The 19,263-nt window shown below is 38.6% G+C and overlaps 1 protein-coding gene across 1 annotated transcript in view; it reads right to left on the bottom strand.

Moving 5' to 3' along the window:
- The window catches only part of PTPRQ (protein tyrosine phosphatase receptor type Q), a 252,679-nt gene that overhangs the window by 223,959 nt on the left and 9,457 nt on the right, over window positions 1-19,263 (bottom strand). The window contains exons 2-4 of the mRNA XM_070053189.1: window positions 14,351-14,516; window positions 1,275-1,435; window positions 362-473 (exon numbers count right to left, since the gene is read on the bottom strand). Of these exons, the coding sequence (XP_069909290.1) occupies window positions 362-473; window positions 1,275-1,435; window positions 14,351-14,516 (439 nt within the window). The remainder of the gene's footprint in view (window positions 1-361; window positions 474-1,274; window positions 1,436-14,350; window positions 14,517-19,263) is intronic.

The raw sequence follows: 19,263 nt of genomic DNA, 5'->3' as shown, positions 1-19,263 counted from the left end.
CACAAACACTGAGAAAGCAAGAAACTGTCTTACAAGCTGAATACTTCTTCCAGAGCAAGTGTACAGAGTTTATTTTCCTGGCTCTGTATTATTTAAGTGTCACCATGAATACTGTGTCTGATCCATTTCACAAGCAAGTAGAGAGGAATTGTCTTTGCTGTTTAAAAGTAAAGCAAGCTAAGGTACCTGTAGAAGATAGGTTCTAAACAGATCACTTTCTTAAGTTTCCATTTTGCTATAATTATTCTGAACTGTTTTCATGTTTATCATGCACATCTCGGCAATGTAAAGCCTTTCTATCAATAGAATTACACTCATTCCATAAACTTCAGAAAAAATATCATTTAAAACATGCACTCACTTGTTACATTTGTTGCCACTGTTCTACTAACAGCCGAGCTGTACGTTGTAGCAGAAATTGAAGAGCCGGTTATGTCATATCTGGTACCAGGATCAGCATTGAAGACATCAACCTAGGACATCAGAAACAAATAATTGTATTAAAATTCTTTCTATAAATCAAGAAAATGAAAATAACAAATTTATCAACAAAATTAAATAACACTGCTATATAACTCAGCACTGTTTCAAATATTCTAAGTTCTGTATTTGTGAAATATAAATTTGTTATATAGCTATTTACTGAAAAACTTATAAGATCAATTAAAAACTTAGAAAACAGACACTTATCAAAAATAAATCACTATTTCTACCTCTCTTGGCTTATTGTCACAAAGACTAACTCTTTTGGAGCCTTTAGAAACCCACTCCCCACTATGTAGCCCTTGTTTTTAAGAGTGCATATGAAATACCTGTGTCTCTGAAGTTCCAATAAAAAATAAAAGAAAAATGATAAGAAAATCCATCATTATTACATTTTTCAGGCAGTAGAATCACATTGATGGCTCTAGAGAGAAATGTTGCCTGCATTAATGATTTAAAGACAGATCCTCCTGGCAAGTGCACAATTAATGAGCCTGGATTACTCAATAGCTCTGCCCTTTCTTTGTTAAACTATTCATGAACTCTTGGATGGATGGCTGTAGGTTCAGTGTAGACCAGAAAAAAAAAAAAGCATAGACGTTGCTAAGGTAACAGTCTACCAATGCTGAAACTTACACTCATCAGTTCGACAGCAATGTTTTTGTCTTCATTTTATGCTTTTAAAAAGCCCCCAAGGAATAAGTTTACATGGTGGATGAGTTTCATAAAGAACTTTCCTACTAGGACCAAATACAAATAAAGCAGGCTGACTACAATCCTGAAAACTATACCTGAAATTCTCCACCAGCAAGATGTTTGATACGAACAAAGCCACTGTCAGGAACAAGATCCACATGATACTTCTGCACATGGGTAGAGGGCAGGCTCCAAGGCAGAGAAAAAGAATGTGTGGAAATATTGAGGGCTTTCAGTTTCCCAGGTGTTTGTGGTTCTGATATTGAAAAATAGAGGTTTAATACAGAGTTATTCTCCTAAAATTTCAAAGGAAAAATGGAAATCAATAGTGTCAGGGTCAGATTTCAAAATGATCACATTGTTAGAAAGCATAGAGTCTAGTCACACTTGGATGTTAGGTGTGTATATTTTTTAACAATCACTTGTTTTCAATATAATTTTAATAAATAATATATCAGTTTATGTATTTGTTAGTGGTGTTATTACTTGCCTGCTAAGATCTATAGGTTGATCAGATTGTTTTTGAATGTTCATGCTTTCATTACAACATTTTAAAACATTGTACGTATAAACTGTCTCATCAATTACTTGATATTTAAGAAATAGAAAATAACTATGAAGAAAACATAAGCAAAACCTACCTATTTTTAATTTCTGATGAAATTCAGTTAGGCGTTTCTTTCAAATCAAAAATTTCTTTTCACACTCGAAGTGAAATGAAGTTTTTAAATAAGAGCCAATTGTCCTAGTCATTTCAACCATATTTTTCTGCCTTCAATTCCACTATTTCTGAAGTTTTGTTTGTGCTGCCTGCACTTCCTTGGAGGGAGTTTTCCACATAATGTTTTGATTGGATGCCAATGACTCAGGTTTGCTCTCTGCCTTATCTTTACTGCAGATTCCAGACAAACAATATAGGGGGAGGGAGAGAGATAAGGAAGCCAAGCTCAAATCTACCACTATTTGCAAAAGAAAGGAATCTGGAATTAATCATGGAATTCCACTTCTCATTTAAAAATCTCAGGACCAGAGATGATTTGATAAAGATAGATATGGTTTATATACTTTATATACTGATACATGGGGTAAAAACAGAAAACATACATTTCCTAACAAAATGGATAGGACAAATTGCATAACATAAAAATCTCAATATACATCGATTTCTTGGTGTTTGAGGAGGGATTGTCTTAGAACAGTTTTTCTCTACAGCCATGAAAGATTTCCCTAATGCTAATGATAGAACCTTCTGGTCAATACTTGAAGCTGTTATCAATCAATATTTCTCCATCTCAAATTCTCAAAGGTCCGTCACTGTCATGGCACCATCCCCCAAATGTTCATGTAGCAAGCCCTGCAGTGTTTTCAACTCTTAAGGAATACTGTAAATTCAGGCTGAAAGATCAGAGAAACACCCAGTGTGTGATGACAAGAATTCCTTGGTCATGTACAGCTGCTCACCTTCTTCCTAGATAATTCTGCACACAGAGCTATGCTACCTCCTCTCCAGGCCACATTAAAATGGAAAAGGCTGCCATGACTGATCAGCCCAACTGACTACTACTCATACCTGCTGATTTATACGAGGACAAATTATATTTCTTCAGGTGTCCCAGGAAGTAACCAATTATTTATGAAGCCTTGGGCAAGGAACTACAAAATACCTGGGCAGAGACTTTGCAAGAAGGAGATTTGAGAAATGAAGGACTGCATATTCAGGATGGTGGTGTTACAAGATATGGTATCCCAGACTATGGTTTAAAACACACAGTGGAAGAATCTTGGCTAGGAATGATATGTGTGTCACCAAGAGAACAAACAATTTATCCATTTGGAAATTTGCCAGTCTGATCAAGATGGAACCCTGGAATGTTAGCGAAGATTTTTTCTCAAGTATAGTAGATGAAAACCCTAAATTAGAAGTAATTTGCAATAACTGAAGAAAATCAGACTGAGTTTCTGGGATCAAGTATGAGGAACAGCTTGACAATCATACAGGTAATACTACTTTTAGATTTTTTTTCCCCAGTACAGTGGGAAGTCATTGGAGAACTTAAAGCAGGAAAGAAATCCAACTTTTTTGGTTTTTTTTTAAAGACTATTCTGGGGGCTGGAACTTTGGTGTAGTGGGTAAAGCCACCACCTGTAAAGCCTGCATCCCATGTGGGTGCTGGTTCGAGTTCCAGCTACTCCACGTCCAATCCAGCTTTCTGCTAGTGGCCTGGGAAAGTAGCGGAAGCAGAGGACGGCCCAGATCCTTGGGCCCCTGCCACAAAGTGGCTTTGAACCAGTCCAGCCCTGGCCATTTGGGGAGTGAACTAGTGGATGGAAGATCTCTCTTACCCTCTTCCTTTGTAAGCTCTGCCCTTCAAATAAATCTTTGCAAAAAAAAAAAAAAAAAAAAGATTACTCTGGCATAGTACGAGAGATAGAGAGAGACAAACATGGCAGTGAGATGCCTATTAGTAGGATACTATGCTAGTCTGGGTCGAGAGCAGGGAGGCTTCCTGTTAGGAAGAGAGCATATAAATGGAGCTATGTTCAAATCAGCATGGAAGAATTCACCTTTCCAGAGAGAATCTGGAAGATTCAATTACTTGGAAGTAGACTCAATGATGAATACATAATTTGCACTCCATATAATTCAGTCCTCCCAAAAGACAGGATGTAAAGGAAAAATAATTACTCTCAACTCAATTAGTCTCAACTAAGCAATAGAAATTAAAAAATAACATCATACCTAATTTAATTAGGAATAACAAAAGGGTTTCAAGGCTTAGTTAGATGTTAATTTAAGACCAAAACTTCTAAAAGTTTTTTTCTCAAGACCCTGTACCATTGGAGTTATTAAATAACCCGTGATCAACAATTTTGTTTAAAAAACCCTTTTAAAGCTAAATACATTTCTTTATTTCATTATATCTCAGAGCCTTAATATGCTAATCATTTCATGATTCTCTAAAATAAGAGTATCTGGTAAAACTATCATGTGTGCTATATACATGAAGTTTTCTACTAGTCATATTTAGGAAGTACAGAGAAATAATTTTAATAATATACTTTAACATAATATATCAAATACATTATCTCAGATATACTGACATAATTATTAGTGAGGTAGTTGCATTCATTACTTCATATTAAGTCTTGGAATCCCATGCACAATTTATACTTACAGTACATCTCGATTTGGACTAGATTCATTTTCAACAGTCCCATGGTGCCAATTATGACATCTGAAGGAACTTCAAAACATTCATGGGGAAATGGAGTTATAAGGTAATACACACTTTCCATAAACTTTTGAAGACTCCTGTATAGCACAGTGCAGCTCTTCAGCATCTTTTAACATTTTCCCTTAGCATTTCCATGGATTTATCTACACCACCCTTTTGAGAGCTGAGGAATACCAGAAATATGGTCACATGGTCAATATCTATCAAAGAAAATAGTAAAAAAACCATTGGAAATACTTCGAAAATAAAATCCCTAATACAAACCATAGTATATTAGCCTTTGAAAAAGAGAATTAGAAGAGATTCAAACTGGAAGATCACAGATAAAGAGAATTTACCAAGGAACTCCTTATTTATTTGTTTTTTATTTTTTTTTTTTGACAGGCAGAGTTAGAGGAGAAACAGAGAGAAAGGTCTTACTTCCGTTGGTCACCTCTCAAATGGCCGCTACGGCCAGTGCACTGCACCGATCTGAAGCCAGGAGCCAGGTGCTTCCTCCTGGTCTCCCATGTGGGTGCAGGGCCCAAGCACCCAGGCCATCCTCCACTGCCCTCCCGGGCCACAGCAGAGAGCTGGACTGGAAGAGGAACAACTGGGACAGAATCCGGCGCCCTGACCGGGACTAGAACCCGGGGTGCTGGCGCCACAGGCAGAGGATTAGCCTAGTGAGCCGCGGTGCCGACTGGTGAATTCTCTTAAAAGGATCTATGTTAAGTGAGCGTAAAATATTACAAACCTCAGAATTATTCAATAGTCACACACACCTATCAAGATTACAAAATGAAAATAGAAGACCACAGAGAGTTTTTTTTAAAGATTTATTTATTTATTTATTTATTTTAAAGTCAGAATTTCACGGAGAGAAAGAGGTCTTCCATCTGCTGGTTCGCTCCCCAACTGACCACAATGGCTGGAGCTGCTCTGATCCAAAGCCAGGAGCTTCTCACGGGTCTCCCACACAGGTGCAGGGGGCCCTTGGACTTAGGCCATCTTCTACTGCTTTCCCAGGCCATAGCAGAGAGCAAGACTGGAAGTGGAGCAGCCTGATTCCAACCGGTGCCCATATGGGATGCCAGAGCTGCAGGCGATGGCTTTACCGGCTATGCCACAGTGCCGGCCCTAAGATTTTTTAAATGCCCAAAATTTTATTATAATTATTATTTATATTTCCTACATACCAACACTGTACCTGATAAGCTTTGACTATTCCATTAAATTTTTCTATGATTTAAATCATAGCCTGGATATAACATGTGATGTGACTGATATGGCGATACCCAAGTACAAGACATACAGAATAAAATAAGTTTACAATACACAATGCAGTGTTCAGAACTTTCACTTGTTGTTTTACATAACATTGCAATAACTCCATACATAGATACTACCTATTATGAGAGAACCAAGAAATAAATAATTCAGGTAAGTTTATCAAGGTCTCTGACCTAATAGATGAATGGAAGAGCTAGAATTTAGATCCAAGAGCAATGTCTTCAATCTTCAATTACTATGAGAGCTGTGTGCTATCTAACTTTCACAAATAACAGTCCAGAGAATATTGGATGAATAAATTAACACATTAGAAAGTATTCAAGGATTAAATAGGGCTATTTGCAATTTTCCTGTTAAGTCTAAGATCATTCTTTGAAGCAAACCCCAATTTTGGCTTAAGGGACTTCAAAAAATATGTCCCATGTCAGGGCAACATACATTTACCAAATGCCTATAGTTTCTCATATTTTAGAGATGGGCTGGGTATAAATTATAAATAAATCAAATATTCTCTAAGAAGTTAGCTTTACACTTTGTATAAAGTTAAACTTTATACTATATACTTTATGCTTAAGAGTCCAAAAAATCATTTTTTATGTAGACACTGGGTACTGGCCCTATCACTGTAATACTATATTCATATCTTAATACTTAATATAAATAAGACATTAGGGAAAATACTAAATATCTCTGTGCCTCAGTGCCCTCATCTCTATGGGGATAATAAGTCTCCTATCCCACACACTGTTATGAGAATAAAGTAAGTTAATACATGTGAAGTGCTTGGAGTGGGCATATAGACCAGTGGTTAAGTCGCTGATTAGGATGCCCGCAAGCCATATCAAAACACCTAGGTTCAATGCAAAGCTATGGCCCCTGAATCCACCTTCACGACAAATTGCACTCCAGGAGGCACTAATGACAGCTAACATTCCTGCCACCCACGTTTGGAATGAAGATTGTGTTCCCAGCTCCCAGGGCCCCTGGCCTATGCCTGGCCTTTGCAAATATTTGGGGAGTAAACCAGTAGATGGAAGAACTAGTGTTCTCTCTCTCTCTCTCTCCCTCTTCTCAAATGCAATTAAAATAAGAATACCTTGAACATACTCATAGTAAGAGTATGTATATACTCTTAGTAAATGAGAGCCATCATTAATGCCAGTTGTTACATCACCACTTTCTGTTTACTGTAGCTATCTCTTGGTACAATCATCATGTTACCTTTTTCATTTCTTAGCCTTATCCCCCTCCTCATATCTACTGAGGGCTCCACTCACAACAGATCCCTGAACATTATTCCATTATTACCACTCTGCTCTTTCTAACTTTTATCTATTTAAGGGGAAAAGAGACAGAAACATCAGACATACAGACAGACAGACAGAAACAGAGTTCTCATCCACTGGTGCACGCCCCAAAAGTCCAAATGGCAAAGACTGAGCCAAGACAAAGCTGGGAAATGCTAACAAAGCTAGGACTCCCATGAGGCTGGCAAGGACCCAACCAGTTGAGCCATCACCCCACTGTCTCTCAGAATCTGCACTAGCAGAAGTTGAAATTGGGAGTGAAAACTGGACTCAAATCCAGGTACTCTAGTATGGGGTGTGGGCATCTTTTGTGTGTATGCATGTGTGCATTGTTTTTTACAATTTTTAAACATTTAGCCACATTCACTTCAAATGTAGACATTATATAAATAAGCATATTATCTTTCTTGAAAACAGAAATATCAGTATCACAGAGTGAGGGATTCATGACAATGACCATAACAGTAGGGAAAGAAGAGTAACTGTCATGTCCATGGGATGATTCAGCGAGGCAATATTTACACTAAATACCAATAATATTATATCCCCACAATTTTTATACTCTGCATACTCATTTCTACAGATAAAACACACTATTTGCTTTTCTGTGTCTGACTTATTTCACTCACATTAACTCATTTTTTTTGACAGGCAGAGTTAGACAATGAGAGAGAGAGAGACAGAGAGAAAGGTCTTCCTTCCATTGGTTTACCCCCTCAAATGGCCGCTACGGCCAGCACGCTGCAGTGATCTGAAGCCAGGAGCCAGGTGCTTCCTTCTTGTCTCCCATGTGGGTGCAGGGCCCAAGCACTTGGGCCATCCTCCACTGCAGAGAGCTGGACTGGAAGAGGAGCAGCCGGGACAGAACTGGCACCCCGACCGGGACTAGAACCTAGGGTGCTGGCGCCACAGGTGGAGGATTAGCCTAATGAGCCACGGCACCGGCCATTAACTCACATTTTAAGCCAAACAACTGCTCATTTCCTCTTTATAAAAAGCAGGCACTGGGGGCCAGCATTGTGGCAGTGGGGGCGCAGCACACAAAGCCACCACCTGCAATGCTGTCAACCCATTTGGGTGCCGATTCCTGTCCCAGCAGCTCCATGTCTGATCCAGCTCTCTGCTAATACTCCTGGGAAAGCAGAAGGTGGCCCAAGTACTTGGAACCCTGTCTCCCACATGGGATACCCTGATGGAGTTCCAAGCTCTTAGCTTCAGCTCGGCCTAGACCCATTGAAGAGTGAACCAGTAGATGGAAGCTCTCTGTTATCCTCTCTCTGTAGTTCTGTCTTTCAAATAAGTAAGTAAATTAAAAAAAAAAAAAGTAGGCAACAAAATCTATTTCTGCTTTGGAGACCTCCATCAAGAAACTTGACTCACAACCTTTTCCTACTTCCTCTTACCAACTTGCCTCTCAAGCTCCTGCTATGCTCTAAGAGCAATTTCTATGACCTACTTACAATCAAAACCATCAGCTAAATCACAATATGCCATCTAGGACATCAGGTTCCTACTACTTCATAAAATGCCCCTTTCTAAAGCTAAAATGACCACTGGTATTCCATACCTTCTATAAAACTTTCCTGATACTGATATGACTTGGTCACTTATTCCTCTGATAGAATTTTTGTACAATGTATTTGAAAGGCAGAGCTCGGTGGTGGGGGTGGGGGTAGGAGAGAACATCTTCCATCTGCTGGTTCACTTTCCAAACAGCTGGAGCTGGGCCAGGCCGAAAGCTAGGGTCTCCCTTGTGCAGAAAGGGGCCCAAGTACTTGGGCCATCTGCTGCTGCTTTCCCAGGTACATTAGCAGGAGAGTGGATCAGAAGTGGACCTGTTGGGACACTAACTGGCACCATATGGGATGCAGGCACCTGCAGCAACAGCTTAATTTGCTATGCCCCTCTGATTGAATTCTAGCTAAATAAATACTGCCATTACACTAACTTCATTTTATACCTACATACAGGCAAAACGGTTTTTACATTTTTTTCCGATCTTCACTCAATGGTCTACTTGATATTTTTAACATATCACATATCAATGCTTATCATAGATAAATCGCGATTAGCCATGTGGAGAACTTCTTGCAATTTTCCCTCACAAATACAAAAGAAAAAAAAAAGATGGGCAGTTGGCTCTTCCACCTAATTCCCATTAATAGGATCTCTCATTTAATGTAAAACCAAATATAATAATACATACATTTATTGAGCACGATCTGCCAAACACTGTTTTATCCAACCTACGTTTTATATTTTACCTCAAAAATCTTCAGGATATCCCAGAGAGAGTATTTTTATTCTTACAATATTCTTTAGGTTTTAAGTTCTCAAATTTCAAAATGAAAGTTAGAAGTTTTACTTTGAATAATAAAATATGCAACATAAATGTGAATTTTTTAAATATAAAAGAGTTTGCATTTGCAATAACCCAGATAAATCTATCAGATCCTTCAACACGGCCTCTGTTCTGTGTACCATGATGCTGTATTTCCCACCAGGAGTCAGATCTGTAACTGTGTGCTCAGCAATCTTTTCCCAAATAAGATATGCTTTTGAAAATGTTCTGTTTGAAATATAAATCTGTAAAGCTGGCCTCTGTTGGATTCCACATTAAACTTACAGAGGAAGTATTATAGCTTTTAAGGTTAAGCCACATATCCTAGATAACTCTGCTGAAAATTATATAGAAATGGAAATTCCACAGATACTTGTAAAACAGAGGCAAACATAAACCCTGTAATTTAAACATCGGTGTAATAATATTTGAATTTACTTGTATATAACGTCATACATGTATCAGCTCTGCAAATAAAGAAATAAGACATTACATGTGCATTTTAATACAAATAATCCAACATCCTCCCTGGTTCTGAAATATCTTTCCTTAATCAAACATACATTACTCCCAATAAAGTCCAATTCCTTTGGAGTTGAGCCTCCTGAGTACTTTAAGCTGTAAGTCATATCCATACATGATATAAACACAGTGTTATTAGCATTTACCTAACAGATATCTAGATAGTAAAAATGAAAGAGAAAGAGCAAGGACCAGGATTAAGCATACTTCCAAATGAGACTCTTCTGGTTATGTCAACGTTTTTAGCATTTCTACACATTTTTAATCCACTTATCAAAGGATATAATATTGTTTAACATTGAGTCATCACTGAAAAGGGATCTTGCAAATTTTCCTGAGAGCTATAGGTAACTATTACTCCACCACACTCAAAAAACTTTACAAAACTGATTTACAATGAATTTAAAAAGTTCAGGGAAGAGAATGTATTTCTGTGCTTATCAACCCTCATCTCAGTAGAAAACAAATTGTACTTACATCATAACTTCATAATATGTGTGTATTCATATATATATATACTTGAAATACATGACATACATAATAGGTATATGTATACATATGTGCACATTTTGCCTTCAGATTGTTTTTAAAGTTCTATGTAGTATATGTTCAGATATACAAATACTTTTCTTAAAAGGTCACAGGTTTGAGTTCTTTTAATCATAGTCTTATGAAAATCATTATACCTTAATTATCAGGCTTTCTTTTTATAAGTAGCTATAACTGTGCTGAGCCAAAATACTTTCAAGCATGATAGAGCTATAAAATAAAATTTTATTTGTGGTATCTCCTTACTTGTAGTCACTTTTCATTGTAGATACAGTGTAATCTTTGCCTCCAACTCTCTTCACTTGAAACACGTAATCCGGCCAGCGCCGTGGCTCACTAGGCTAATCCTCCGCCTTGCGGTGCCGGCACACCGGGTTCTAGTCCTGGTCGGGGCACCAGATTCTGTCCCGGTTGCCCCTCTTCCAGGCCAGCTCTCTGCTATGGCCAGGGAGTGCAGTGGAGGATGGCCCAAGTGCTTGGGCCCTGCACCCCATGGGAGACCAGGATAAGTACCTGGCTCCTGCCATTGGAGCAGCGCGGTGCGCCGTCTGCAGCGCGCCGGCTGTGGCGGCCATTGGAGGGTGAACCAACGGCAAAGGAAGACCTTTCTCTCTGTCTCTCTCTCACTATCCACTCTGCCTGTCAATAAATAAATAAATAAATAAAAATAAATAAATAAAAAGAAACATGTAATCCATGCCCAAAGTCACTTTTGTTTTATTGTCATAAGTAATTACTTTAAATGGTGTTTCCTTTACAGATGTCAGACAAAAGGATATCTAGAGAAAGAAAAAATAAATGTATGGTTTTCAAAGTTTAAAAAGGATTAATCAAATTTACATAAATAAATACTGCTAGGTAAGGACTGTGATCTTCTCTTCATTAAAGAGTAATTGGGGCTAGTCCAGGCTGAGTAACTCAGTGAAGTTCAAAGAATAATAAGCACAGTGACTTATTAGTGATTCATTATTGCTGTGGATTCGTTCTGAGAGGAGGGCAGTGGGAGCAAGAGGTGCGGAGTCACCACACAGACACCGGGAGTTGGGTGAAAGCAGGCTAGAGGCGAGCGGCCCACAGACTCGTTTATTTTAGTTGGTACAGCAGCTTATATAGCCGAGGCAGCCAATCTGGTCAAGGGGTGGTTTATGCCCTAACCAAATACAGCCTGTTGCCAGGCAGGCTCTGTTGCCAGGTGGGTTTCAAAGCCATTCCTGAGTAACTGACCCTCACTTGCCAGTGGCCATCTTGCCATGGCCTTCTCATTCCACAACTCATAGTGACTCATAGTGATTCAGAATCTTATGTACTTACAGACCAATAGTCTCAAACTGCTTTTAAATTGCATATATTCAAAATTCTTATATTATGGAATTACGTACTCAAATATAGATATTCTATATGACATATATGTACGAACAAGTTTACTTATGTGCACACAGCTATATATATTAGATATCCTATATTGATTTGTAAGTATATATACAATAGATATAGTACATAATGATTGGGACCATTTCATCTGAAAAAAAAATACAAGATAAAAATACAGAGTACTAGAGAAGAAAGAAGCAGGAATCTAAAGAGTTCCAAGTTTTTGACCCACTAGAGAATGTCACATTTTTTTTTCTGGCTGCCTAGGAGATGGGGAATAGGAGTTTCTGCCTACCCACTGCACACCAGCTCAATGAAGGTATCACTACCATAAATTGAAGGTGTGTACTAAAGAGACTAGAGTCTCCCAGTTGAACATGGACTTAAAGCAGCACACTTCCTGCTCTGCCTGTGTCTAGCTGGACAAAAATGAAATTTGCAAGAAAAGAGCAATGAAAAGGTAACTGTGGAACAATTTGTATACCCACCCTTGCCATGATAAAGATGTTAGAATCTCTTGTGGGTCAAGTGTGACCAGAAGAACTGACTTTTGTGCAAGGAGATCCAAGCATCCAAAATCAGTGGGATATGATGCCATTGAAAATAGCTGATCGGAGTTTAAATGGTTGAGCCAGGGCTGGGTCTGTTTTGTCAAGAAGTTGGACAGCAGGAATCATTCCTAGGGTTCTGCAGAAATCTCACACATGGGCCTCAGGAGAGTGCCGATATTTGGAGGATTGTTAAAACATTGTCACTGAAAGCCAGTCAGTGGTAGCTAAAGGAGTAGTACGAAGCAACAAGAGACCTCCAAAAATACAAACATGGAATAGAAAAGGTACTCCATTGTATGTTCAATGAATGAATGAATGATAAACCATTCCATGCCAGTCCATCTTTCATATGTTCATGTCACTCATTAAAGCTCTGAACATCACCACTGTCTTTAAGAAATTTTCAGCACAATGATCTGTTAAGTTTCTATACCTTGAAGATTTTTTTTTATTCACTAAATGATGCTTATAATAATCTCAACTCTTTACAGCATACTTCATGTTGGTAAAGTGGAAAGAATGTCTAAATGAAAATAATCACATTAATTTTACAAGTTATTTAATCTCTCCTATGCTTTGAAAAAAAAACAACTGTCATTTCTAGGCAGACGTGTGTTTATCACTGTCTTATGGGATGGGTGTTTTGTTACTGAAGGAAGATAATACAAGGTCTCCAAGCATACCAACACTTTATTGATTCATAAGGTATCACTGACAATGACCTTGCTGTTCTGACATACGGGAAGATAGGAGGAGCGAGTAGAATGCTGGGAACTTCTGGTATGAAAAGGATGGTATGAAAATGTATCCTATAATACAAGAATATAATCCTAACAGGTTGCTAAGATTAGACATACCAATGTTCTTATTAAGGCATTAATCAAAGATAGAAGGAAAAGAAACTGTATATAATGATCTAATGACAAAATTATGTAACTATATTTTTTTAAATGTGACTCAAAATAAACAGTCTCCTTCCCCAAAAGTTTGCAGTTGACACATGCCTAATGGAAACCAACCGGAAAAAAACCATAATTTGTACTTTCCTTCCACTTTCAAAGCAGAGTTTGCAGACCTGAGATAATTAATTTTAAATGAGAGAAATGATCCCAATTAGGCAAGTACATGTCACTAAGCAACCAGGATAATGTTGCTTAATTCATTAAAATTTAACCAGTAATCTCACTGGTTGAGAAAGACTCAGGTAACTGTTAGTGATATAATATAGTCGGTAACAATAATGTGAATCCTAAAAATCAATATACGTCTCTGAAATTTGTTGACTTAATAGATATGTATAGTATCTAAAAAAAGTGTTCCTATTGATGAGATAGGAAGTCATTGCATTATTTTATATTTTTATGTGCATATATCATTTGACAACAAATAATTTTATATCCTCAGTTAAACCCGTGCAAAGATCAAACCATTTGACATTTCCTTAATATGTAGAATTAGGACAGAGAAGGACAAGAAATGTGACTATTTTGCAATTAACAGTAAAAATGACTGAGGTTTCATTACAGAATACCTATACTGAACACAGGAATGAGTCATTCTGGAAAGCATGGAACTTCTCATGAATGATTTATGATGCACGATGCCCCTATAATTGCATGACATTTACCAGTGACAGGGAGAACCCTAACTCCTGACTTTCTGACCTTGCTTGTGAACAACATCCTCTCCTCTTTTCCATGAGTCTGAATCTTACCTGTTAAAGGCTCAGCTCAAATTCCACCCTTTCCTGATTACTATATCTAGTATTGCTATCTTCCCTCCATAATCATCGCCAACATATGGGAACACTGGCTATGTAGTTTTGTTTGTGAACCAAATATTTATTGAACAGCTGCTACAAGGGCAAGCATTGTTCTATATATTGCAGAATCTGTGGTAACAAGATAGAAAGAGCTGATTGCAGAGACCTTACATTCTAGCTGCCACCTGTTAACAAGAAACTAAACAAATAATGAATGAGAAAAACTCAGCTAAATCACAGGGTGACCAGGAAGACTTTACTTAGGTTTGGTAATTGTGGCAGGAAGGTGAGGCGATCATATTTACACAGCGAGCTCAGGGACAGGAAGAAGTGAATCAAAACTGAAGGTAAGGTGTCCACGCGAGGGGAGCGCAGAAACCTGGCAGTGCGGATCGCTTGGCATGTCTGAGGAATGTCAAGAGAAGCCTATGTGGCAGAAACATACTCATCAAGTAGACTGGACAGCTGGACACAACCCCAATCAAGTGAGAGCGCAGAGACCATGGCAAGCTCAGGTTGTACCTGAAGAGCCACTGAAATCCACTGGAGGATGTTAAGCCAGTGTTAGCTGAGACTGTAAGGAAATGAACAATGGTCAGAGGTGAGATGCTTTGTCATCTGTCACCTAGGCTGCTGCCATCAGTAGGAATGGGCAAGGAGTGTGGCCCAGACAGACAGACATGAACATATTCAGGATCTGTGTTTAAGGTGGAAATGGATGAGGCAGCTGCTGGGTCATGGATGAGGGCCTGGGATGAATCCAACATAGCTGAGCTATGAATGCAGGCCAGTGTCCTTTCCCGAGATGAGATGGGAGGAGCAGAAGAGGGGTCACAAGGGACAGAGAGGACCCTTTAAGCTGAGTAATTGTTTAAGCATAAAAATGGCATAGTTTACTTTTAATGAACAGCACTCTGATCATTGCATGGCCAAGGGAAGGGTAAGGAGGAATTGTTCATGATAAAATTAAGCTTTCTTAACTGTGAAATGTGAAACATGAGGGAAAAAAATAGAGACTAATAACTCCATCATTCTCCCACAAAATATCTGTTCCCTTCTATGCATCAGACACTGCCCCCCCCCCCTTTTTTTTACATACAGGCAGAGTGGACAGTGAGAGAAAGAGAGAGAGAAAGGTCTTCCTTTTGCCGTTGGTTCACCCTCCAATGGCCGCCGCCACCGGTGCACCGCGCTGATCCGAAGGCGGGAGCCAGGTGCTTCTCCTGGTCTCCCATGAGGTGCAGGGCCCAGGGACTTGGGCCATCCTCCACTGCACTCCCTGGCCATAGCAGAGAGCTGGCCTGGAAGAGGGGCAACCGGGACAGAACCCGGTGCCCCGACCGGGACTAGAACCCGGTGTGCCGGCACCGCTAGGCGGAGGATTAGCCTATTGACCCACGGCGCCGGCCAGACACTGCTCTTGATCATGATACAACAGTCACGAAAGCAGGTGAAATGTCTGCCCTTGTGAAGTTTACTTGTTAGACCATTTGCCCAAGACATTATCTCACTGAAATCTCCCAATTCTACAGAATACTAACAAAAATCTCATTTGACAGATGAAATAGTATCAAAAAGGATAAAAACTTGCCAAGGTCTCACAGTATGGATGAAGTTGAAATTCAAAGCAAAGATTCCATGACCAGATTCAGCCATTCCATCACGCTGCCTGAGATCAATAAAAATAACATCTAACATTACATATAAATTGAGCATACACATGTATATCAAAGGTGCATAGCATTAAATGGCTAGCACTCAGATCTGCAAGGAAGAAACTGCTTTATGCAGCACATAGCAGTTTCGTAACTTTACAAGTACGGAGAATAAGAAGGTTCCTTAAGGAAATGGAATAGAGTTGTTAGCACCTGCACATCAATAAGAACAATAAAAGCTATCATGTTGAAAGTAATAAGGAAAAAGTGAAAGGGAGGTTCCATGACAGCTCTGTGGAAGAAACTGTCATTCCCTCATGAAAGACTTCAAGGATGAAGTCAGATCAGAGCAGAGCATTGATGTGCTAATTTCGCCATTCTTCCATTTTATCCTTAAACCCGGGTGCCAATTGTCACTCTGTGTGCAGCGGAGTATGATAGCCACTTGTCACATGCAGTTATTGAGTACTTCAGGTATATTTAGTCAGACTTGGAAGTATAAAATGTACATCAGATTTGAGAGCTAGTATAATAAAATACCATAAAATATGTCAGTAACTTTCATAATGATTACGTGGCACATATTTAATATACTGGAGTAAAAAGTGTGTTACTAATTTCACTTGCTTCTTTTTACAGTGTTCCTACTAGAAACAAAATTACACATATGACCCTCATTTTTGGTTCACTTTATATTTCTATTGGATAGTGCTTATTTATAACATAAAGCCAGAGTTCCAGCTGAAAGGTGTAAAATAAAAAATGATATGGAAATATCCATGAATATTCTATGACAACTACCTTTTTTTTCCTGAATCACACTGAATTCTTTTTGTTCTTTAATATGCAAACCAATGTTTATTTCCATGCTCAGAATAGGTAATACTTCAGGTCCATTACAGTGATAAAATTCTTTCAAAGGATATAAATCTCTTTGCACTCCCAGTCTCATAAAAGATAGCCAGCAACCTAATAGTTTCAGAGGATTACTAACTGGAACAAATATTTGGTGTTTAAATGAATTTCAGTTTGCCCATATGAAGAAATATCCCTTATCTGTTGAACTCTCAGAATGTTGGACAAAACAAGGATTCTGTTTTACAAAAAAAATCATATCAAAATGTATTACCAGAATAATGTACATAAGTGTTTCACTCACTAAAATAGTAACTCTTCTTCTGAAAAAGAGCAAAATTACTTGAAGTTAACATGAATTAAGTTAATGAAAACACAGCTCTTGGGTCCTTATACTCTCCAGGACGTAGAATTCAATAGCTTCACCTGCCACACAGACCAGCCTCATTTTATATTAGTCGAGAACTTCTAGATAGTTTGATGATTCTGCAGACCCTAGGAAAGTGTAACTTATATTGCAGTAGAGGAACTAACACACTTGGTGAGCAATTTCATGCGTGACAGACAGGTGTTTCTGGTCAATCAATCAGGCACTTTATAGATAGCCTCCTCCCCTGCCTTTCCTTTCCTTTGGCTTTACAGAGGACTTGCTCTTACCACCTGCTTGTCTTTTTTGAGCTGTTTATTAATTTTCCCATGCATTCAGTTTTGCTAGAACACAAGCAACGTGAGGACAGAATTGTTGAAGTAGCTGTTGAACGAATGGAACTGTTTCTGTGTCAGAAACCATTCACCTCGGTCTGAAGCACACATGATATCCACCATTCTTTAAAAAAATAAAATTTTTTTAAAAGTCCTTTTGCCTTACATTTTCTAATCTTGAAGTCTAGATAATTAAAGCATTATAAAAAGAGGCAAACTCCATTTTCTTGTTTGACTGAATCTGGACTGAGGTCTATTCCAATGTGAGAGCAGCCGGGACATGAACTGGTGCACATGTGGGATGCACCTTACTTTCTATGCCGCAATCAGACATGAGACAGAGTCGTGTAAGCAGGCTAGCAAAGTCTACTGGAGAAATAATGAAGACAGTGCACCTGACAGACCAGGTGCATACCTCAGTAGAGAACCAAGAGCCCAGAAAGTTATTTCTCAAATTGATAATGTGCCTCTATTTCTAAAACATTTCAAATTAAAATTCTGTTGCTTTTCCTATCTGGAAAAACTGTAATATTAACTTTTATTGGAAAAATTTCAACTCTAAAGTTCAAATTTTCATGAGATTGTTTTGCTATTACTTGTATAGTAACAAATTTATTACAATTGAGCTCAGTATTAGATTTAAATATCTGATTCATATTCCTTTTTATTCCTTTTTTTGCACCATATATTCTTTTCCAACTGGAATTAACCAAATATACCTTTAATATGTTTTAGTCCTATTCAAATCCTGGCTGTTCCACTTCCAATACAGCTCCTGCTGGCGATCCTGGGAAAGCAGAAGACAGTCTCAGTACTTGGGCCTCTGACATCCACAAGGGAGACTCCAATGGATTCCAGACTCCTGGCTGTTGTCCAGCCTAGCCCCGGCCTTGGGGCCATCTGGGGATTGAATCAGCAAATGGCAGATCTCTCTGGGTCCCTCCCTCTCTATGTATAATTCTGCCTTTCAAATAAATGATATCTTTTTAAAAAAATCTATCTACTTGCACATGGATTAGAAGTGGTTGCAAAGAAAGGAAAACACCAAAATAGAAAGTTGTTAATATCTAACAGGAGACAAAGATGAGTTGTAGAAACTAACAATGGGGGCTGCACTGTAGCACAGTGGGCTCAGACAGCCTGTGGCGCCAGCATCCCATATGGGCTAGTCCTGGCTGCTCCTCTTTCAATCCAGCTCTCGGCTATGGCCTGGGAAAGCAGTGGAAAATGGAACAAGTGCTTGGTCCCCTGCACCCACGTGGAAGACCGGAAGAAGCTCCTGGCTCCTGGCTTCAGATCAGCCCAGTTCTGGCCATTGTGGCCAATTGGGGAGTGAACCAGCGGATGAAGACCTCTGTCTCTCCCTCTCTGTAACTCTACCTCTCAAATAAAAACTTTAAAAAGTTAACAATGGGGGGGGGGTGGAGTTACTGGCTTTGTTTGGAAAAACATTGTCAAAAAAGGGTATCATGAAACAGACAAAGTGCTATTTACTTGAGGTTAGAAATGAGACGCTTGACCAGCCAGAATATTGATTCGTACAAATTTAGAGCCACAAAGGGTGAAGTAAAGTCTTTCCAATGAAGCCTAATGGTTACAAAGTCAGAATTTATTAAGGAAATGCAATTTCAAATCTTTGTGTTATCTGTTTCTGAAGTTCCCTAAACCTTAGTTTCTTCATGTGTAAAACATGTTAAAAAAAAAAAGCATCTCATTATTGATAGGATAAAGTTTGTCATTTAGCATTAATGAATACAAAGCACTAAAATTGTTTTTGCAAAGGGCCTAAGAAGGCTTTTGTGATGACAACGACAATGACACAGTAACAATAAGGATGATGCAGATCAAATCTAAGCAGCAACTAAGCTTGTACCGATACAAAATAATGAGCGATCATTTAAAAAAAATAAAGCTTTTTGTGCACATTTGGCAGAGGGGTTAAGCTACCACTTTGGATGCAG

The sequence above is a fragment of the Oryctolagus cuniculus genome, chromosome 11, assembly GCF_964237555.1.
Source record: "Oryctolagus cuniculus chromosome 11, mOryCun1.1, whole genome shotgun sequence".
NCBI lineage: Eukaryota > Metazoa > Chordata > Mammalia > Lagomorpha > Leporidae > Oryctolagus > Oryctolagus cuniculus.
Note: the sequence above shows the minus strand (reverse complement) of the source record. Positions and strands in the feature narration are given on the sequence as shown.